This window comes from Condylura cristata, unplaced genomic scaffold (assembly GCF_000260355.1).
Source record: "Condylura cristata isolate star-nosed mole 26May11 unplaced genomic scaffold, ConCri1.0 scaffold00009, whole genome shotgun sequence".
Classification (NCBI taxonomy): Eukaryota; Metazoa; Chordata; class Mammalia; order Eulipotyphla; family Talpidae; genus Condylura; species Condylura cristata.
Window position 1 is genome coordinate 13,421,835 of NW_004567110.1, and position 18,859 is coordinate 13,440,693.

Here is an 18,859-nt window from a genome sequence, read left to right on the forward strand (position 1 = left end):
AGAAGCAACACTATACCTAAAGGATGTTTTCCCCTTTGGTGGAGTGTTCTAGTATTTATGCTAGTTAAATTATTTTTTATGGCAGAATAATTAGAAGTCAAAACTAAACTGATGGTAACAAAAGTACTGACTTCCCACTACAACAAATGGGGAAGAGGGCACATTTTCTTCTGCCTGGGAATAGAGATGTCTTGACTTCTTTTTGAGGAATCAGCGATCATTTTTCAACATCAATATGTGAACATTTCTTTGGCAAATACATTGGAGTTACATCTCCACTTAGTTAACTGAACACAGCTTTCTGGATGGCTCCCTGATCAGGTAGACATTTAATAAGAGTATGTAGATTCTTTATTCATTGCTCAAGAGCTCATTCTTCAACTTTAATGTTAACAGACATATTTGATAACTATAAAATTCTTTACTAATGTCAAGGAACTCTATCACACTTTCCTAGATAAACCACCTATAACCTACAAAAAGAATTCAGTATTTCTACCCTACAACATTACATCTAGAAAGGCATTCTGGTCCAAAAGAGTACAACCCACATAATTAGTTTTGGCAAACTTATCTGACTGCCAATTCACGCTTAAAGAACGACAATCATCCAAAACATAATAGACGAAAATGTAGGGACTTAACTTTCTTGATTCCCACAGAAAAAGGTTATCCTTCTCTCAAAGCTATGAGCAAAGAAAACTTACTCCTAAATTACAAAAATTACAAAATGTTATATCATTAAGTTCATGAGTTACAGTGTTCCTCAAGTTTTCAAAGTTGCTTCCTACCTCTGTTAGAAATATACATAAAGGAAAAATGCTTTATTTTTATTATTTTTTATTTTTTTATTTTTTTAATTTTTTTGTAATCCCCACGGGTTTCCCATCACCAAATCACCCGTGTGCCATCACCATAATCCCGTGCATTTCTCCCCCCCTTTCCCCCCCCATTTTTGATCCCATTCCCCACTCCACCCCCTCAAAATGTCTCTGGTATATGGTTGTTCATTATTTTTGTTATTTTCTCGCCTGGTCCATTATACTCCTGCTATGAGTGAAACCATCCAGTAAGGAAAAATGCTTTTACATAACTATGTTCAAGTAAATTCTTTCCAACTTTTACCTTGAAAATCACTATTTACCAAAAGAAGCTTTGCAAAAGTGACCTAAAATTTTTTATGTCCATTAGCAGATTTTCAAAAGAAAGGATTAATAATCAAAAAGAAATTGAGATAATAAGCAATTTATTCAAATTTCACAAGTATCTGCTGTCACAATTTTACCTGCAGTTAAGTCAACTTCAGCCACACCTAGTACTTATTAACCAGTCACTCAGTAAAAGTTGTCATAGGAGTCAAATTTGTTGTAAATTATTCATGTAGACACTGGAGTTTTACTTGGCAATGTTAGTTCAAAAGCATTTTCATTACACTACCCTTTCTCTTCAGTTGAAAAGCTGTGCTTTTTGCAACTATTAGGCATGACTGACAATGTCATGACAAGTAAATCAAAACTACAAAATATCAGAAAAGAGAATGTTAAAAAATGTGCAAGTCAAATGATAGTTTTTCTTAAAAAGCACTATCTTTTGTATTCAAAGCAGAAGCTAGTGGCTTCTATAGGGAATATACTGACATTGCTTTTATTATTCCTGTTTCCCTCATATTCAATACCAAAACATTTGGTGAAGGTAAGATGTGAGAAAGTCACCTTAAAAATAGTGGAATAAAACTTGTGAATTCTAACTAGTGCATGCAGCACCGTAGAACTGGGGAAGTAAGCTACAATGTTTGCAAAAAGAGGTCTTTTTTTTTTAAAAAAGGGAAATTTAAGTCTATAACTTACCCTTTTTGAATCTGCAAAGGCTGGAGGTCTCCTATTGGCAAACCATCTGAGGTAAAGAATTTCAGCAATTCTTTAGCATCTAACAAAGTGACTGAATCCCGTGGACCCTCTTTATGGCCCAGCAACTGTTCAGATGAAAGAGGTAATGAGCCAGTTCTGGAAAAATAATGTTATACAGATTTACTAAAAGTAGATTAGGACTCACTATAGTCAAGAAAAGCTGACATGAGCAGGAACCAGGAAAATACACAAGGAAAACTGAAGAAGCAACATTTAGGAAAGAAAATAAAGTAAAATACATGAAAGTCATTTTGTATCAAGATATATTTTTAAAAATCTATTATAAAAATGACCTTGTCAACAATGTTACTACTTAACTGAAATACAATTATATTCTTTATATATAATGGTAGGATTATTTAGTGTGAAGTTATCAATTTTAAATTTTGAATCTAAACTCTCTTATATGTTCCAAAACCCCACAGTACTGCAATTTTTTTTAAAGATTTTTATCTATTTATCATACAGAAATGAGATACAGCCCAGAGGTGCAGGAGTCAAGATAGAGTGAGGAGCAGAACAGGCAGGTTGATGAAGTACACTGCTGAGGGAAGCAGTGGGCAGGCCAGGAGAGGTCTGCCATACCATGTGGGTCACCCTCCAGGGCTGGGCACCCAACTCACACTGAAGCAGCCACAGCGAGCTTCGCAGTGCTGCATCCTAAGCCCATGCCACCAGGGAGGGCCCAATATTGCAATTTTTAAGGACAGAGACCAACCCAAGGAACAAGAAAGATTACTTGAAGCACAGCTATGAAATATGACAGTAATGAGAAATCTCCCCAAGGCGTCTTCTGACTGTGATTATGACATTGTGCAAAGGACTGAATCATTATTATTACTTGAAATATCTGTATGACTTTATACCTTCAACTACTTTACACACAATATTTTCTTAATCCTCACAGATTTCCTTAATAAGAAAACAGAATAGGTCCTATCTCAAAATGAAGTTAAAACCTGAAAATAAGTGTGGTGTAAAGTGAAAATCAACTACAAAGACTGGAAAACAATCATTATTCCTATTTTTCAGATATCGATACTAATAATAAGCTACAGTACAGAACCAAAGTGAGAGCTATTAAAAATGACAGAGTAGGAACTAGATTAATTCTGAAGCAGAGACTCTATTTTCTAGCTAGATCCCTAATTTCTTTCTTCTTTAAAATATCTTCTTTCTTTTTATTGAGGTGACAGTGGTGTGAGGCACGTGATAAAGAGGTACAGGATCACACCTGTGCAGCTGGAACATCACCACACCACACCCACTACCAAAAACACCAAAGTGCTGAGCCAGGTCCCAGTGAGCCCCTTCCACCCATGTGCTCTCTACCCTCCCACTCCTGACCTGGAGCTTCACTTCTGGTACATTTCTGTTGATGGTTTGGTTTTGTCACCCTTTGTTTTGTTTATTCTAAATAATAGAACCATACAGTATTTGTCTTTCTCTGTTTCCATTATTTTACCTACCATCACCTCCAGTTTCATCCATGTTGTTGCAAATAGCAAACATTCATCTTTTTTAAAAAGCTAAGTAGAATTCCATTATGTACATACACCACAACTTAACCCATTTATCTGTCTTTGGGTACTTAGGTTGCTTCTATAATGTGGCTATTGTAATTAGTGTTTTTGCATTCTTCAGACAGTGACCTAGAAATATCTGGGTCATAATGTAGACTGATTTTTAGTATTTTGAGAAACCCCACAGGTGTTTTCCATTGGGGCTGGGCCAGTCTACTTTCCCACCAACAATTTAAGACTGTTCCTTTTCCTCCAAATCCTTAGAACACCAGTTATTTCCGGATTTTGTGATAAGGGCATTCTCACAGGTGTGAGATGGTATCTCATTATAGTTTTGATTCGCATTTCCCCGGCAAATCAATAATAATGAACATTTTTTTCATGTGCCTTTTGGCTTTCCACATATCTCTTTGGAGAGGTGTCTAGTTTTGATTACTGTAGCTTTACACTACAAACTGAAGTCTGGAAATGTGATATTCCTGTTCTTTCCCTATGTTGTCAATACTGCTTTGGCCATTCTGTATCTTGAATTTATGGATCAAGCCACTTGTGCTTCCATACAAATCTTAGTAATTTTTTTCTATTCCTTTGAAGAATACAATTGAAACTTTGATAAGGATTGTACAGAATGTACTTTGTGTCTAAGATATTTAAATATTACCTCATTTTTTGTTTAGCTTTTTCAAAAGTTTCCAAATTTTGAAGAACATGCCTTTCTGGCCACTCCAGAGGATTATTTTCCATTAGACATGAAGAAACAGGTTCCTCTGGACTAGGTTCTAATGAGAAAGACACATAGTACCAAAAGGTATTTAACAAGCTGAATTTTGCTTTAGAAAAATATACACATGTAGACACATACATACATATATGTGTGTGTGTGTGTGTGTATATATATACACATATATGCTGAAAATGTGTGTAAAGTCACATTCAATTAATTGTATAAAACTTACCTCAGGCATCTATTAAGGTACCTCTGAAACAGCCTGAAATGTGCAAAATGCCATAGTAAAGCTTTTCAGAAATGAAAAAAAAAAAAAAATTGGCATGTAAACTTGTTTTACTATCTCAAAATAAAAGCTACGAATCAGAACTCAAAAATTAGTACTGTGAGGACTTATGTGGAATAAAAATATAACTGTTATATTTTGTGAAATTAGTTCTACATGAAAAGGGAACTACAACATAGAGAATATATTGGACATACCATGTGATTTTTATAAATGAAAAAGAATTAGCAACAATGTCCAGAAAAATGTGTCTTTAAAAGAGGTTGCCTCGTTCTCAAAAAACAATAATACAATAATTAACATTCTGTTCTCAGGTACAGGTTACTTTAGAATAATTTTCACTTATCATTAATGTAAGATGCCTTAATGTACACATCTTCAAATAAGTCACTAACATTAAAAGCTATTTTACTCCTATAACAATAATATATGTGAGTGTATTCATCTTTCTAACTATAAGCTGTGGTGTACTAACACTGAGATGGCTGATAATTCTGAGTCTCATCAAAAACCTAAAGGCACAGCTTCCGTTCTTGTAAGCTATACATACACCCAAACTGCTGTAATACTGTCAAAATTACTAACTGCACTACATTTAGGATCCCAAAGCTATTTGGTTTTTAAATTTGTTTTGAATTACCACACTATTCTAATATATGGACTATTAGCTGTTTGACTATCATCAACCCTGACAAAGTGGGGACTTAAGAGAAAAATAATGATTTGGTAAAATAATTTTTAAATAAAAATAAAAACAGAAACCAACTGCATGTTATCTTCCCTTTACTTATTAAATAATTTAGACTTGAGTATTTTAGAATATTTTTAACGCCTACGTTGACTAGCCCCAACAAAGATCATCTAAATAATACCACTTCCCCTTTCTTAATAAGACCAAAGAAATGTTGGTTATTTTAAGAAAACTAATAATTAATCTGCTTGTTAATGTTGACATGACTTTTCACTAGAAATATAAAGAAAAAGTCACTAGAAGTAGGTCAAACACCACTATGTACCCTGTCTTTTGGTGGCAAGTGTCTGGGCTGCTAATCAAGTACTCTGTGACTATTCTTCTACACTCTAAATGCTTACTTATTTATTTAACCAACAAATAACAGTACTCACTTCATACCAGTCAACTCTCTAAGTAACTTATAAATAATTCATTTAATCCTCAGACAATGTATGTCATTCCTAACTTAAAGACTATAACTACTGAGGCTCAGAGAGGTTAGAAGCCATGTCCAAGGTCACACAGCAGGCAAGTTGCAGATCACAGATTCAACTTGGTTAGTCTTGCTCCAGAGACCACGCTGTAACTGAGAAGCTGCGCTCTCTCACTGAATACAGCCTCTACTGACAAGTAGCCTTAAACCTTAGAATGTAGCCAACATCTTTCAACTTACTTTACATTACTATTCAACTTTGGTTCTGACAAGTAAAAACAGTAATAATAATAATACTACAAATGACAGCTAACAATTTTTTGTCATATATTACGTTCTCTCTGTTTTATACGCATCAATTTATTTCAGTCTTCACAATAACCTTAGTTAAATGGGTAATATTATCATCTCTCTGACCAAAACCAATTACAGGGAACATATTTATGAGAGAAGCTATGAAAGACTTTTAATGCTTAAATGATGAAAAATACAGTTAATTATTTGTACATACAGACTTGCAAATACAAATATATGTCATTATGAAGTCTATATGGTGTACTGATTTGGATGATACATTAGTTTTAATAATATATAATAATGTCATAAATGTCACACACACAAAGTACCTAATGTTTCAAGTAACAAAAACTTACCATTTAACATATTGGAGATTTTAATTTCATCTGCCTTCATCAGAATCTTTTTAGGAATTACAGCATCAAAATGATTTAAAAATTGTTCCCTCGTGAGTGTTAATAGACTCTTTAGTTCATCAACAGAAACTACTTCAGGCTGCTTTGCCAACTTTTTCCTTTCTGTAAGACAAATACAGTTAACCACAACTTACTTTAACGTCTCTCTTGAGCTTGTCTACTACCTTTTATGGGAAGTATTTTCAAAAATAAAACAAGTGAAATTTTCCAGATTCCTGTGGAGGACTGCTTTTATTTTAATCCCACTTGTAGGTAATGGCAGTCTTTCCACTTGATGTGAAAAAATAATAATCTGTGAAATAATAATAATAATAACAGGGAAAAAATCATCTGTTCACACCAAAAGGTGATAAACAGTAACAGCAAGTTTAAAAAAGCTCTCAATAATATACTATAGAGAATTAGGAATGGCCTTGTGTTAATGTTTCTATGAAAATAAAATCTGTAAGACTTTAAGTTAATGTGGTAGCCTGGCCACTTTCTTTTTCTTCCCAAAATTTAACACTGCAGAGGAAGCAGAGGGACGGAAAAAAAAAAAAGATAAAAGTTAACAGTTTTCAAAAAGGCAAGCTGAGGGTAGAGTAGTAACTGAGCCAGCTGAGCAGAGGAAGAGTTCATTTGGGTGCCTGCAGAGAGGCTATACCTCTGACGTACTAAACGGAGGATGGCAAGTGAAAATCCCATTCCAATTATCAACCAAATAAACATTTTCAGACATGCACGAGCTTGAAAAATGTATAGCCCATGAGCTTTTACTCAAGAAGCAATAACTTGAAGACATATTCCAGCCAAAAAAGGAGGTTAGGAAGAATGGGTATATTAAAGTAAGGTACCTATCAAGCATAAGAAAAACAAAGAATATACAAGAAAAAGAGCTGATCATCACCCTACATTATGTGACTCAGTAGTGAGCTATGTACACAGTGATCCTACTGTTAAAAACTGACCACTGATTTGACCAAAACTTATGACTTACTTTGTAAGGAGTAGAAAAAGAAAAAGGTGATGTGGGAAAGTTAAGCCTTTATTTTTCCATATTTAGATATCAAAACATAATGTCTGAATCTAGTAAATCAAGAAATAGTAACACACGCACACACAAATATTACTGGCAAAACTGTGAATGTCAGGAAAACCGGCGGGAAGTAGCTGTCTAAAGATAGAAACAGAAAGAGAGAGAAGAAAGGTGAGGGCACTACTGTTTTCCATTTTAAGATTTACAGTGCCATTTGAATTTTTAAACTATATTCATGCATTATTTTTATAAAGTTATTTAATTTTAAAACCACTATGGACTAAAACTGTTTTTTTCATAGTAAAATAGTAAGCTATATATTCAGTGAGAATTCAATATTTATTGACTATGTATTGCCTGCGAGTCTCAGTGCTGTGCTCTTAGACAGCGACTGTACAGTACATCACCTTACACTTTGTGTGGTCGGTACATACATAATGCAAGAGAAGAGGCTGAGGAGCAAGTAGCCAGTCTCAAGGTTCTGCTTTAGCACATCAGTTTTATGATAAACACCTTTGTGAAATCCCTTACCAATGTGTGTACAGGTAAGGTCAGTACAGTTCTGAGCCAAGACAAGTAAAGCATCATTTCTGTAATCGTGAACGTAAGCATGGCCAAGTAAGTAAGAGTTGTAATATATGCTGCTTTTATTAGAGCTCTTTAGTGAGAAGGTACAAAGCACTGAGGCTTTTTATTTTCTGCACAATCTGCTGGGAGCCACCTAAAGCAAAAAGTTATCAATGGCTTGCTTTCATATGAAAGATGTATAAGAATAGTGCTTCAGAAATTAGCCCTATATTTTTAATAAAACTAAAAATATGCTTAAGTAATAAACCTGACTTAAGCTTATTAAAACTGTCAATTATATTACAATATTGGACAATCTGGAAAGCAGGTAAGACTGATATTGACCTTGACTGAAAAAGAGGGAGGACATATTTAGTTTAATAAGGTTATCAGCAGGGGATAATTTACCTCAGTGGAAAATAAATTTCTACACAAATGAGTCTGCACACAAATAGCAGATAAAGATTTAGGAGAAAAATATTGGATTAGAGTCTAAAAATGCACCAGTAATGTGTACTATTTTTTAGAAAGTGCACAACTAAGGACTTATGAAAGAAAAATAGAATTGAATATCTGAAAGTATCAGCAGGCTGTGCATCATCAGGTCTGCACTGCATTCTATAAAATTAAAAAGATGTGGGTTCTCAGAACAGTGACCATAACCCTGGAGCAACCCAGGTGTTTTTTTATGGTGTTGATTTTACATCAGACTGAAAAATCTTTTATTTAAAATTATTTAGCATTCTTAATTTTTTTCAGAATCAGTGAAACATACTTACTATTTCCAAATACAAGAAAACTAGAAGTCAAGTAAAATAAAAAATTACAGATTTTATATACTATTCTAATAGTACTAAGATATTTTTAAGAATGAGTTACACTAGTGAAGATATATTCTGAAAAATTAAACTGTAACAGAAATGTTATTTATGTGACATTTTAAAATAAAATAAAGTGGCCCTCCCTGGTGGCGCAGCGGGTTAAAGCACAGCACTGAGAATCTAAAGCCCCTTCCGCATGAGTTCGATTCCCGCCTGCCCCGGAGGTGACCACAAGGCGTGGCAGACCTCTCCTGACCCGCACGCTGCTCCCCTCAGCAGTGTGCTTCGTCTATCTGCCTGTTCTGCTCCCCACTCTGTCTCTGGTGAAGCCTCTCGCCGCCCCTGAGCCTCTGGCCTGTACCCCAGTTCTGTATGCACAAATAAATAAATCTTTAAAAAAATAAAATAAAATAAAATAAAGTGTCTCAGAGCCCACTCTGGTGGCCTTGGGATTAAGTCTCATCACTATCACCCTGACAGCCCACAGCTGTGGCCTGAGTTCAACTCCCGGTCAGGGAGCTGAGCCACATGGCTCAGCAGACCTCTCCTCTCTTTCCCACTGCTCCCTTCAGCAGCGTATTTCAGTAAATATCCCGTTCTGCTCCCCACTGTGTCTCAGGTGAGTCCTCTGATACACACACATCCCATATCTTTGACCTACACGCTAGTTCTTCAATACAAAAAAAAAACTTAAAAAACAAAAGTGTCATAATATTGTATGTTAATTCTCTGGTTAGAGAAGAGATTGGGTCAGAAAGTATTTCCATCATAAATGGATTAAATGGATCATTAATCTAATCAAGATTTAATGCTTCAGATTGCAAGTTGGTCATTTTATGGCTGTGCTGGTGAGTCTGGCAGCTACTTTCAGGAAGGTTTCCTTCCTCCCACTTCAGACCTCTACCAGCCCTTGTGCCTTGCCCTTTGGCCTCCATTGTGGCATCCTTACAGCTGCTGGTGCGTCTATCAGCATCCCTCACCATGGGAGCGCTCCCAGTCACCCCTGTACATGGCAACTAGTTAGAGCTGTCCGCATTTCTCTTCCCAACCAAGCAGCAAAGGTGGTCTGAAGGTTAATTCTACTCAAAGAAGAGATCATGCAGGCACCAGCTTCATAGAGCTCCCTGTTCTCCCACTCTGGCAGTTTTTCTGGTTAGAAGGATAAAGGGGTAGTGAAGTTGAAAGATGGGGGGGGGGAAGTGAAAAGAACCGAGTTATAAAAAGTTACAGGAGGCTTATTGCAGGCAATTAGGGCCTGAAGTCGGTTTAGCAGGATAAGACAAAGTCAAGAAGTGAATAATAATGGGAGTTAAGATTTGGAATATAGGTATTTCCATGCACAAAAATATTAATATTTCAATATTTTTTTCTTGTTTTTAATATGTACTACCTTTATTGAAAATGCCGATCTAATTTTTCCCTGAAATGTGAAATGTGTTCATGGTATTATTACCATTGATGATCATGATTAAAGTCAAAATCAAAGCTCAAGTTAACATGTAAATTTCTCTGGACTTGCATTTTCTTCTACTTACTGTCTATATTCTATTATAGCCAGATAGGTAGGTAGAGAGAGAGAGAGAGGTCAATACTAACCAGAATAACAGAACTTAGGTATCTTTCCCATCATCCAGTTAAAAGTAAAGAAATACAAAATTTGCCTGAAGAGATCCTTTCACAAATGTTAACAGTAATGTACAAATAAACAGAAATAGTCTCAATCTGAATGAAAAAAAAAGATGTGAATCTTTTTTATTCTATATCATTTTTATCAAAAATAGTTCTACAGATGAGTGCAACACCTCACAACAATGCGTTATGTCTCAACAAGTCAATATTTACAGTGGGAAGAAATATATAAATGGTTACTTGCTTAGACATTCTTTCAAAGCGAAGGCTTGAACATCAGCTAACTCTTTCTCTCTCTGTATAAGCTGCTCTCCAGAAAAAACTGGAAGTGGCAGTAAGTCAAAAGGCAAGCCTGAGAAACAAACAAAAATTAGTATTGAAGATTATCTATGACAACAATTAATGCTCAGTTCTCAGGAAACGTTTCACAAAACTTTTTCCTTTTAAAGTCATACATCTCTTAATCTTGCACAACAGTTAAGTTGCATAAAATAAGCATACTAAATTACTTTGCATTTTTTACTTTGAGCAGTTCTTAAATATTTAAATAACACGGTTTCTCCTCCCTCCATCACATTATCTTGTACCTGACCTACTCAGCTACTGAAACATCTACACAAAACACAGCTGGGAAGAGCAGCCACAATGACACTGTCTGCTAGACATGTGTGTGACTCTTCCACAAGGAATCCAGGCTGATCCGTGCAAACACTAAGGTATGGTCAAAGAGGCTCTGAATCACTTGTAGGTCACAAAGATCCTTCAAGCTTCTTAAAACAACTGCTTTTAGTGACGTTAGCAATCACGTAAGAAATAAGACTACCCCGAGACTATGAAGTTAGTGAGGAAGCTTAAGTTGGCCTCAAAAAAGGGCACACGAGGACAAAGTCAGCTCTCACTTTTGAGCCATCTTAACCAGGCACTGAACATGGGGTAAAGAAGCTGCCTCACACCCTAAGTTCTAGAAGTCTCCAAGTGGCTGGCGTCTCAACTGTGTATGACCGCAGTCAGGTGCAGGCCTTCAAAACAGAAACATTCTGCTGAGCCAGTCAGACATAAGACCAGGAAACATAATCATAACCGTAGTGTTAAAGCTGAATTTGGGGTAGTTTGCCATGTCATTGTAGATGACAAAAACAGAGGTTGTAGAGAAAAGATGAACAATTAAAACAAACAAGATGCTAGTTCTGAAATAAATGGTAAATAAAATGATATATGTACAAAGGGAAAGGAATCCTCTTCACTCTAAATTGTTCGAGTACAGTCTGTTTAAAATGAAAAATAAGTTTGTCTGGGACTATGTAGGTGCCTCTACCTTTTCCTTCTCTATTTCCTAATAAATCTGGCCTTTAAAAATGTAAAAATAATAATAGGATAAAAGGTAATTTTATTAAAAGTAAAATGGAGTCTGGGGGGAAATAAGTTCATTTTAAAAACTACAAATTAATATGTATACAAACAAATGTAAAAATGTTTTCCACTTACTCTGGCCCTCCCTGGTGGTGCAGCGGATTAAAGCACAGCACTGAGAAGCTAAAGCCACTTCCGCATGAGTTCGATCCCCGCCTGCCCCGGAGGTGACCACATGGCGTGGCAGACCTCTCCTGACCCGCCCGCTGCTCCCCTCAGCAGTGTACTTCATCTACCTGCCTGTTCTGCTCCCCACTCTGTCTCTGGTGAAGCCTCTCACCATCCCTGAGCCTCTGGCCTGTACCCCAGTTCTGTATGTACAAATAAATAAATCTTTAAAAAAAAAAAAAATGTTTTCCACTTACTCAGCTCAGCATCTTCTGGCTTTGCTTTCATCTTTGCATGAATTAGACTGAGTGCAAATGAGCCATTGATCTGGTTGGCTGAATAAATCAATGTGGCTTTACATTTGCTATTACCATTCCCTTGTAACAACAGATAGTAGCTAGAAAACTCTCCTTTCACTTCAACATCTGGAACTAAACAAAAACAATTATTTTGTGAAGCATGTGAAAATTCAGCATGTAATATGGCAATAGCATACATTTAACCCATAGGGTATAATGACACTTCTATGTTATTTTAAATCAAGCTGTTTCCAAACACAAATTTGGGGCCAGTAGTTTTTCATTTAACAAAGGCAGCCATAAATGCAAAGCATCATAAAAAAAAGATATCAAATTTAAATATTTTACTTTAAAACTGTGTATATTCATTCATGCATTAACTCTTGATGTGGCTCACTAGAGTTCAAGAATATGGATTTAATATAACCATAATGTACCAACTACTATTTCTAAGCTTCTGTATCTTGAAACTTACCCTTACAAAAATACACAAGTCAACTGGTGGGACGAAAAGTGTACAGATCTACCGAAGAGCAGCTTTTGTCCCTTGCAGTGGGCATCCATAATGTATTTTACAGAGGAATAGAGAGCATGCATTAATCTGGCATGCCAGTTACAGGAAGGTCAGTTAAGACAGCTTCTAGTGTATTTTAAAAACAAATCAAGTGAGGGTTACAGTGAAGGTTGAAGAAAAACTGACAACTTTGAGATTAAAAATAGAAGCAGACTACTTTTTGTTAAAGACAGTGAATTGGACATAAGCATTTATTTTCACTATCTCCTAAAATTCCCATGAAATAAGAATAAAGAGATTGAAAAAAAGGAATAAATCTTATTGAAATCAGTCAGATGAAGAAATCCAAAACATAGTATGGTTTTACTCCTACACGATACAGAAAGAAACTAAGCAAAAAAATGAAATAAATAAAACAAAATTTTTTGATTATAAGAGCAAATTAGTAATTACCAGAAGGGGAGGGAGTAAGTGGGGTAAAACAGATGACATGTATGGGGAAGGACAGAAAGGGACTTTGAGTGGTGAACTCACATAGCATATACACATGTTGATTTATAATGAGGCACACCTTATAACCTTATGGAAGGTGACAATGCAATGTTACTTCAACAGAAATTTGTTTTAAAAAGAAGGAAATCAACTTTAGTCAAGACTTACTGAATTAAAGTAAAAATTAAAAAGCATAAATCTACACAGACTAAAATTTGAAAGAAGACAACTAACTTTTAAAGTGGGAAAGGAGATGAACAATTGGGAACAGACCTGTCTTCAGTGCTACAGAAACTGAGGAAAACAATGGAGAAAACAAACAGGTAGCACTTTATACTACACAGGCAGCACTATACTACACACACGCAACAAGAGACTTCAGCATGATGGTTACAGGTAACCTGGAAGCAAAATGCAGGTGACAAATCTGTTTGAGATCTAGCTTGGTTCCCTGACCTCTCCACCTTCTATCAAGGCAAATGATTTTCATGTCCCAGCTCAGGAGACAACTGGCTTATTCTTTTTTTTTTTTTTTTTTTCTTCATCTCAATTGTAATCCCCATGTGCCATCACCATGGTCCCATGCACTTCCCTCCCCGCTCCCCCCCGGCCCCCCACCCCTCCAACCTCGTTTCTGATCCCATTCCCCACTCCACCCCCACAGAATGTCTCTGGTATATGGTTGTTCATTACTTTTGTTATTTTCTCGCCTGGTCCATTATACTCCTGCTATGAGTATGGTTTCACCGGTATTTTTCTTTCTCTTTCTGGCCAATTGGCTTATTCCTTATGGAAGGTAAAATATGTTTTGCTTGTGGAAATGAGGTCAGCCCTAGAGGAGACTAATGAATCCCAACACTAGGAGGTTATCTAATGTGATGTCACAGCTAGATCACCCTAAAATAAAGGGCAAAGCAGTGAACAAACTGTACCCAGTGCTCAAACTTTCTAATCAATGTTCTTGTGTTCTCATAAATATGACAGGCAGCAAAATGCTAGTGGACCACAAGGAAAGTCTATAGTATGGAAACTAGATGCCAAAGGAAACAGGAAAAAAAAGAGGCTTATAGCACAGTAAGAACACACAGCAAAAAATCAGAAAGCCAATGAACTAGAGCCCCCACCTACTTCCACCTCCTCACTCCCTGTCCTCTCTGCCAAATCTGCTCCATTGCCTGATTTTGTAAATAAAATTTTACCAGAATGCAATCACTCACACTCATTTACTTATCATCTATACCTGCTCTAGAACTGTCCCAGCGCAGAAGAGTTGAGTAGTTGAGACCCTGAAATTTTAAAAACATGTACATAAAAGAGGTTATTCATAAAAACCACATACTATATCATTACACTACATGAAGTGTAACAGGCAAATCTTTACAGACAAAGCTAGATTAGAGGTTATGGAAAGGTTGGGAGGTTAAACAAGTGATAGGAATACAGAGGTGGTGACAGTGCGTTGAATTTTTGTGCAGTGAAAAACCTCTAAAATTTATTGTGACACAACTCTGCTAATAACTAAAACCCTTAGAACCATGTACTTAACATTGTTCAATTTTATGGTTTGTAAATTATATCTCAACAGAACTGATTTTTTAAATTTATGATTATTTGTGTCATCCACAGATGTTAGGAATGCAGAGTTCTGCTCACAAAGAAAGGTCCTAGGATGTTAGGCTATTTAGGTGTGTCTTTATATGTAAAATGTATATGTATATATTATGTTTGTGTGCATATTAGACTAAGAAAAAACCTATAATTTTACTAAATAGATTATTTCACAGATATATATATAAACATACTGTGGGTTAATACTGATCTACTAAACAACTATGAAATACCAAAATTATTTCTTTTGCAACAGAGATATTAATCCTTGTCATATATACTGATCTTAAAAAAGGAATTTAAACAAAGGTCATTATAAAGCAAAGCCACTTGCTGCTACCTGCTGTATTAAAAACTAAGGTCTGCCAAGAGTTACAGTAACCTTAATTAATTCACTAACTTAGCAATTTGCCAACTCAAGTTATATGTGTCTCTTCGATGACATCCTTTTCACAATTCATGACATCCTTTTCACAATTCATTTTAAATACTATCACCTTTTATTAGCACTTTAATCACGGAAGCCTATAATTACAATAAGCTTATTTTCCTCAAAAGAAAACTATTTATTTTAAAGAACTCCCCTAACATACTGACTATGCAATCACTTAAAAAGCATTGTTCCAGATCTATCAGGTGCTAATTGAAGACTTATTAACTTTTCAGTAAATACCACAGAGAATAACAGATTTACAATTAGCATAGTTATCCAACCCTCATAGCTCCTCCTAAAGAAATAAGAGGAAATAATTGTAACACAAAACTTCTCTGTATTTTCAGTTATGATTCTTAGGTTATCAACTTAGTTTGACTAGGCTTGCATGTCCCTCTTCACCAAAAACAAACATCCATTTTGCATGTCTATTAAGGGAAAATAGGAGGAGGAAAAGAAGAAACTACAAGGGTCTGTAAGTTGTATGATGTCTCATTATTAACTTCATTAGCAACAAAATTCTAGTGTAATAAAAAGCAAGTGATATTATCAAGGTTTTCAGTGATTCTTAACTGTAAGAAATCATTTTTTAAAAAGATTTATTTATTTATGCATACAGAACTGGGGTGTAGGCCAAACGTGTGGGGGCAGTAAGTGGATTCACCAAAGACAGGTGGGTCAGGAGAGATCTGCCCTGCCATGTGCGTCAGCTCCCTGACCAGAGATCGATCTTGTGCTGAAGTGGCTGCAGCCAGCTTCTTAATGATGCGCTTTAACCCACTGCGCCACCAGGGAGGTGCCCAGAAACCACTTTTACTGGAAAAGTTCAACAATATAAAACAAAATCATAATATGACAGGGCAATAATTCATGTCTAGTTCATATGGTACAATTAATAATATGCAGGATGATTACGAGACTATTCATGTTAAGTGAATGCTCTGGTATACTGGCAAGAATTATGTACATTCCTTAAGAATCAATAAAATAACATGAATTATTTGTATAATTATGCCCAAAATAAAATAAAATAGCTTGCTCAGTTGTCAATGGGCACATTTTAGAAGGCTACCTACTTTTCAATGGTATCACTTTTCAAACAACTTAGAACCAACTTTTGAGATGCCTGTAGGGTTAACTGGGGAAGCACAAGAAAAACAACAAATTACTTAATATTCATAAAGCATTTCCCAAAAATGTATTTGTCTCACATGATCTCCTACTTCATTCCTCAGACTAAATTTTGAATGATCAAGCATAGGCCTTAGCTGCCACTGAGGCTGCCCAAAAAAGTACTTCTAGAAAGAATCTAAAATGGTTTAAGAAATGATAATACTGTTTAATAGGTCTATGAAGCCTTCAACTGTGGAGATTACAAGATTGCAGATGGATTTATCAATTCCACCAGGACTATTTCAAAAAAGTAAGTTTAGGAGCATAAGCTATATACATTTTCTTAGTTGCAACACACTAAAATACACAATTTGAAAGCTAAAGTGAATAAAGAAGGTATTCAGAAGATAATTCAAGATATCACTCACTATTATGAACAATGATCTCTTTATTATTCCAAAGAAACAGAAAACACTTCAGATTAGACAGAATTAAAAAAAAAAAAACCTAAAGCAGAGTGAAGAGTTTTTAACTTTATTACCAATTGTTTGTTCAAACAAACTTCTGAGATACACTAAATATTACCCACCTTTTCTATGTAAGGAATTAAAGTCCTCAAATCTTGATTCTTTTTTCATAATAAATTCCATTTTTACTTGGAAAATGTGAATTGTATCCATTAAATTTTTATTACTTTCATTGAAGTAACATTTTATAATAACACTGTATGTGACTCAATCTTCTTTCTACCCCAAAGCATCTGAAGGACTCTCTGCACTAAGAGTGGTTCCGTAGCCTGCAGTTTAGAGAACTCAGCTAGGACAGAGGTTCTCCTTCCTGGGAGCAGCTCCTGAGGCCCTGGTTACCTGCCCAGGAATCCTGATTTAAGGACTCTCGGGTAGGGTCCAGCTTGACTTTCTCTTTTTTTTAATTGTAGGTTTCTAAGGTTTCTAAGGTGAACTGGTGCCGGGAATCACTGAAATAGAAGTAGAAACAGAACTCCTCATTTATGTTAAAGAGCCTTCTAGTGATTTTTCAAAAAAAATAAAAATGAGGTATAATTTTCTGATATATGGACCTGTGTATATGTACATGTATATGCACCGATGTCTTAAGTCTGATGAATTTAAGGAAATTATACAATTGTACATCAATAACTATAAAGCAGCTTGGATTTGTAGTTGATCTCTCCTCCCCATCATGGCCTCAAGCAACCACTGACCTACTTTCTGTCTCCTTTTGCCTATTTTATAGAAATTTCACATAAATGAAATCATATAAGTAAACTGGACTTTATAAACTTATCATACTTGGGTACACCCAACTCTTTACATGACTCTACCTTGCTGAGCATTACTGAATGGACAAAACAGGCTGTGCTTATCTAATCACAAGTTCACGGATATTTGCAGTTTCTAGTTCTAAGTTGTTAATGAGTATTACCTTTATAAACATTAGGTTTCAAGTGTTTGTGCAAACATGTGTTCTCATTTCTTCTGGATAAATACCTAGGAATGGATATGCTGGATTGTATAGTTCAGTGCAAGGTTAACTGCCAAACTGTTTTCCATAGCAGCCGTATCATTTTACATGCTCACCAACAGTGTGTGAAATTTGCAGTTTATCCACATCCTCATCAACATCTGATAGCCACTACTTTCAATTACAGCCATTCTCGTGAATACATTATACAACTGCATTGTGGTTTTAATTTGCTTTCTCAAAAATCTAATGATAGTGAACCTCTTTCATGTGCTTTCTTAGTCATATCTATAGTGCAATGTCTACTCAAGCCTTTCACCCACTTATTAATTGGGTTATTTATTTCCTCATACAATTTTAAGAATTTTTAAATATATATTTCTGTCCATTGTTAGGTGTATCTTTTTGAAACTTCAATGTACTATGTGTTTTCCCAAAAAAATGTAGATTTTTAATTTTGATTAATTTAAGATTTTTTTCCTCTTTTTATAAATTGCCCTGCTGTCATGTATTCCTTAGTTTTTCTTTTACACTTCAGTTCTATGTTTATAGTTTTAGTGCTTACATTTAGGTAAAGTTTTTGCAATAGAAGGTCCTTTGCAATTCCATATAAATTTTTCATTAGCTTGTCAATTTCTAGGAAAAGTCCTTCTGGAATTCTGTAAGGGGACTGGACTGAATTTATAGCACAATTTAGACAGAAGTGTCACCAACCTAAGAACATGATATATCTTTCCATTTAAGATTGTATCTAACTATTCTTAGTGTTCCTTAAAGTTTTTAATATAAAGTCTTGTGCTTCTTTTGTTAGATGTAATCCTCAGTATTTTATGCATTGATTGCTGGTCTAATTTCCTTCTTTCTACTTACCTGGATTTTATTTTAGCTTCTTAGGGTTAATGTTTAGATTACTGGCTTTAGATTTTGTTACTTTAAAAAAAAAAAAAAGAGGCGCGGCAGACCTCTCCTGACCCGCCCACTGCTCCCCTCAGCAGTGTACTTCATCGATCTGCCTGTTCTGCTCCCCACTCTGTCTCTGGTGAAGC

General features: G+C 35.4%; 1 protein-coding gene across 1 annotated transcript in view; it reads right to left on the minus strand.

The window, feature by feature from the left end:
• Nucleotides 1-18,859, minus strand: part of MTBP (MDM2 binding protein) — a 52,710-nt gene that overhangs the window by 13,151 nt on the left and 20,700 nt on the right. Inside the window, exons 12-16 of the mRNA XM_004679995.1 lie at nucleotides 12,130-12,303; nucleotides 10,599-10,706; nucleotides 6,263-6,424; nucleotides 4,092-4,209; nucleotides 1,848-2,003 (exon numbers count right to left, since the gene is read on the minus strand). Coding sequence (XP_004680052.1) covers nucleotides 1,848-2,003; nucleotides 4,092-4,209; nucleotides 6,263-6,424; nucleotides 10,599-10,706; nucleotides 12,130-12,303 — 718 coding nt within the window. The remainder of the gene's footprint in view (nucleotides 1-1,847; nucleotides 2,004-4,091; nucleotides 4,210-6,262; nucleotides 6,425-10,598; nucleotides 10,707-12,129; nucleotides 12,304-18,859) is intronic.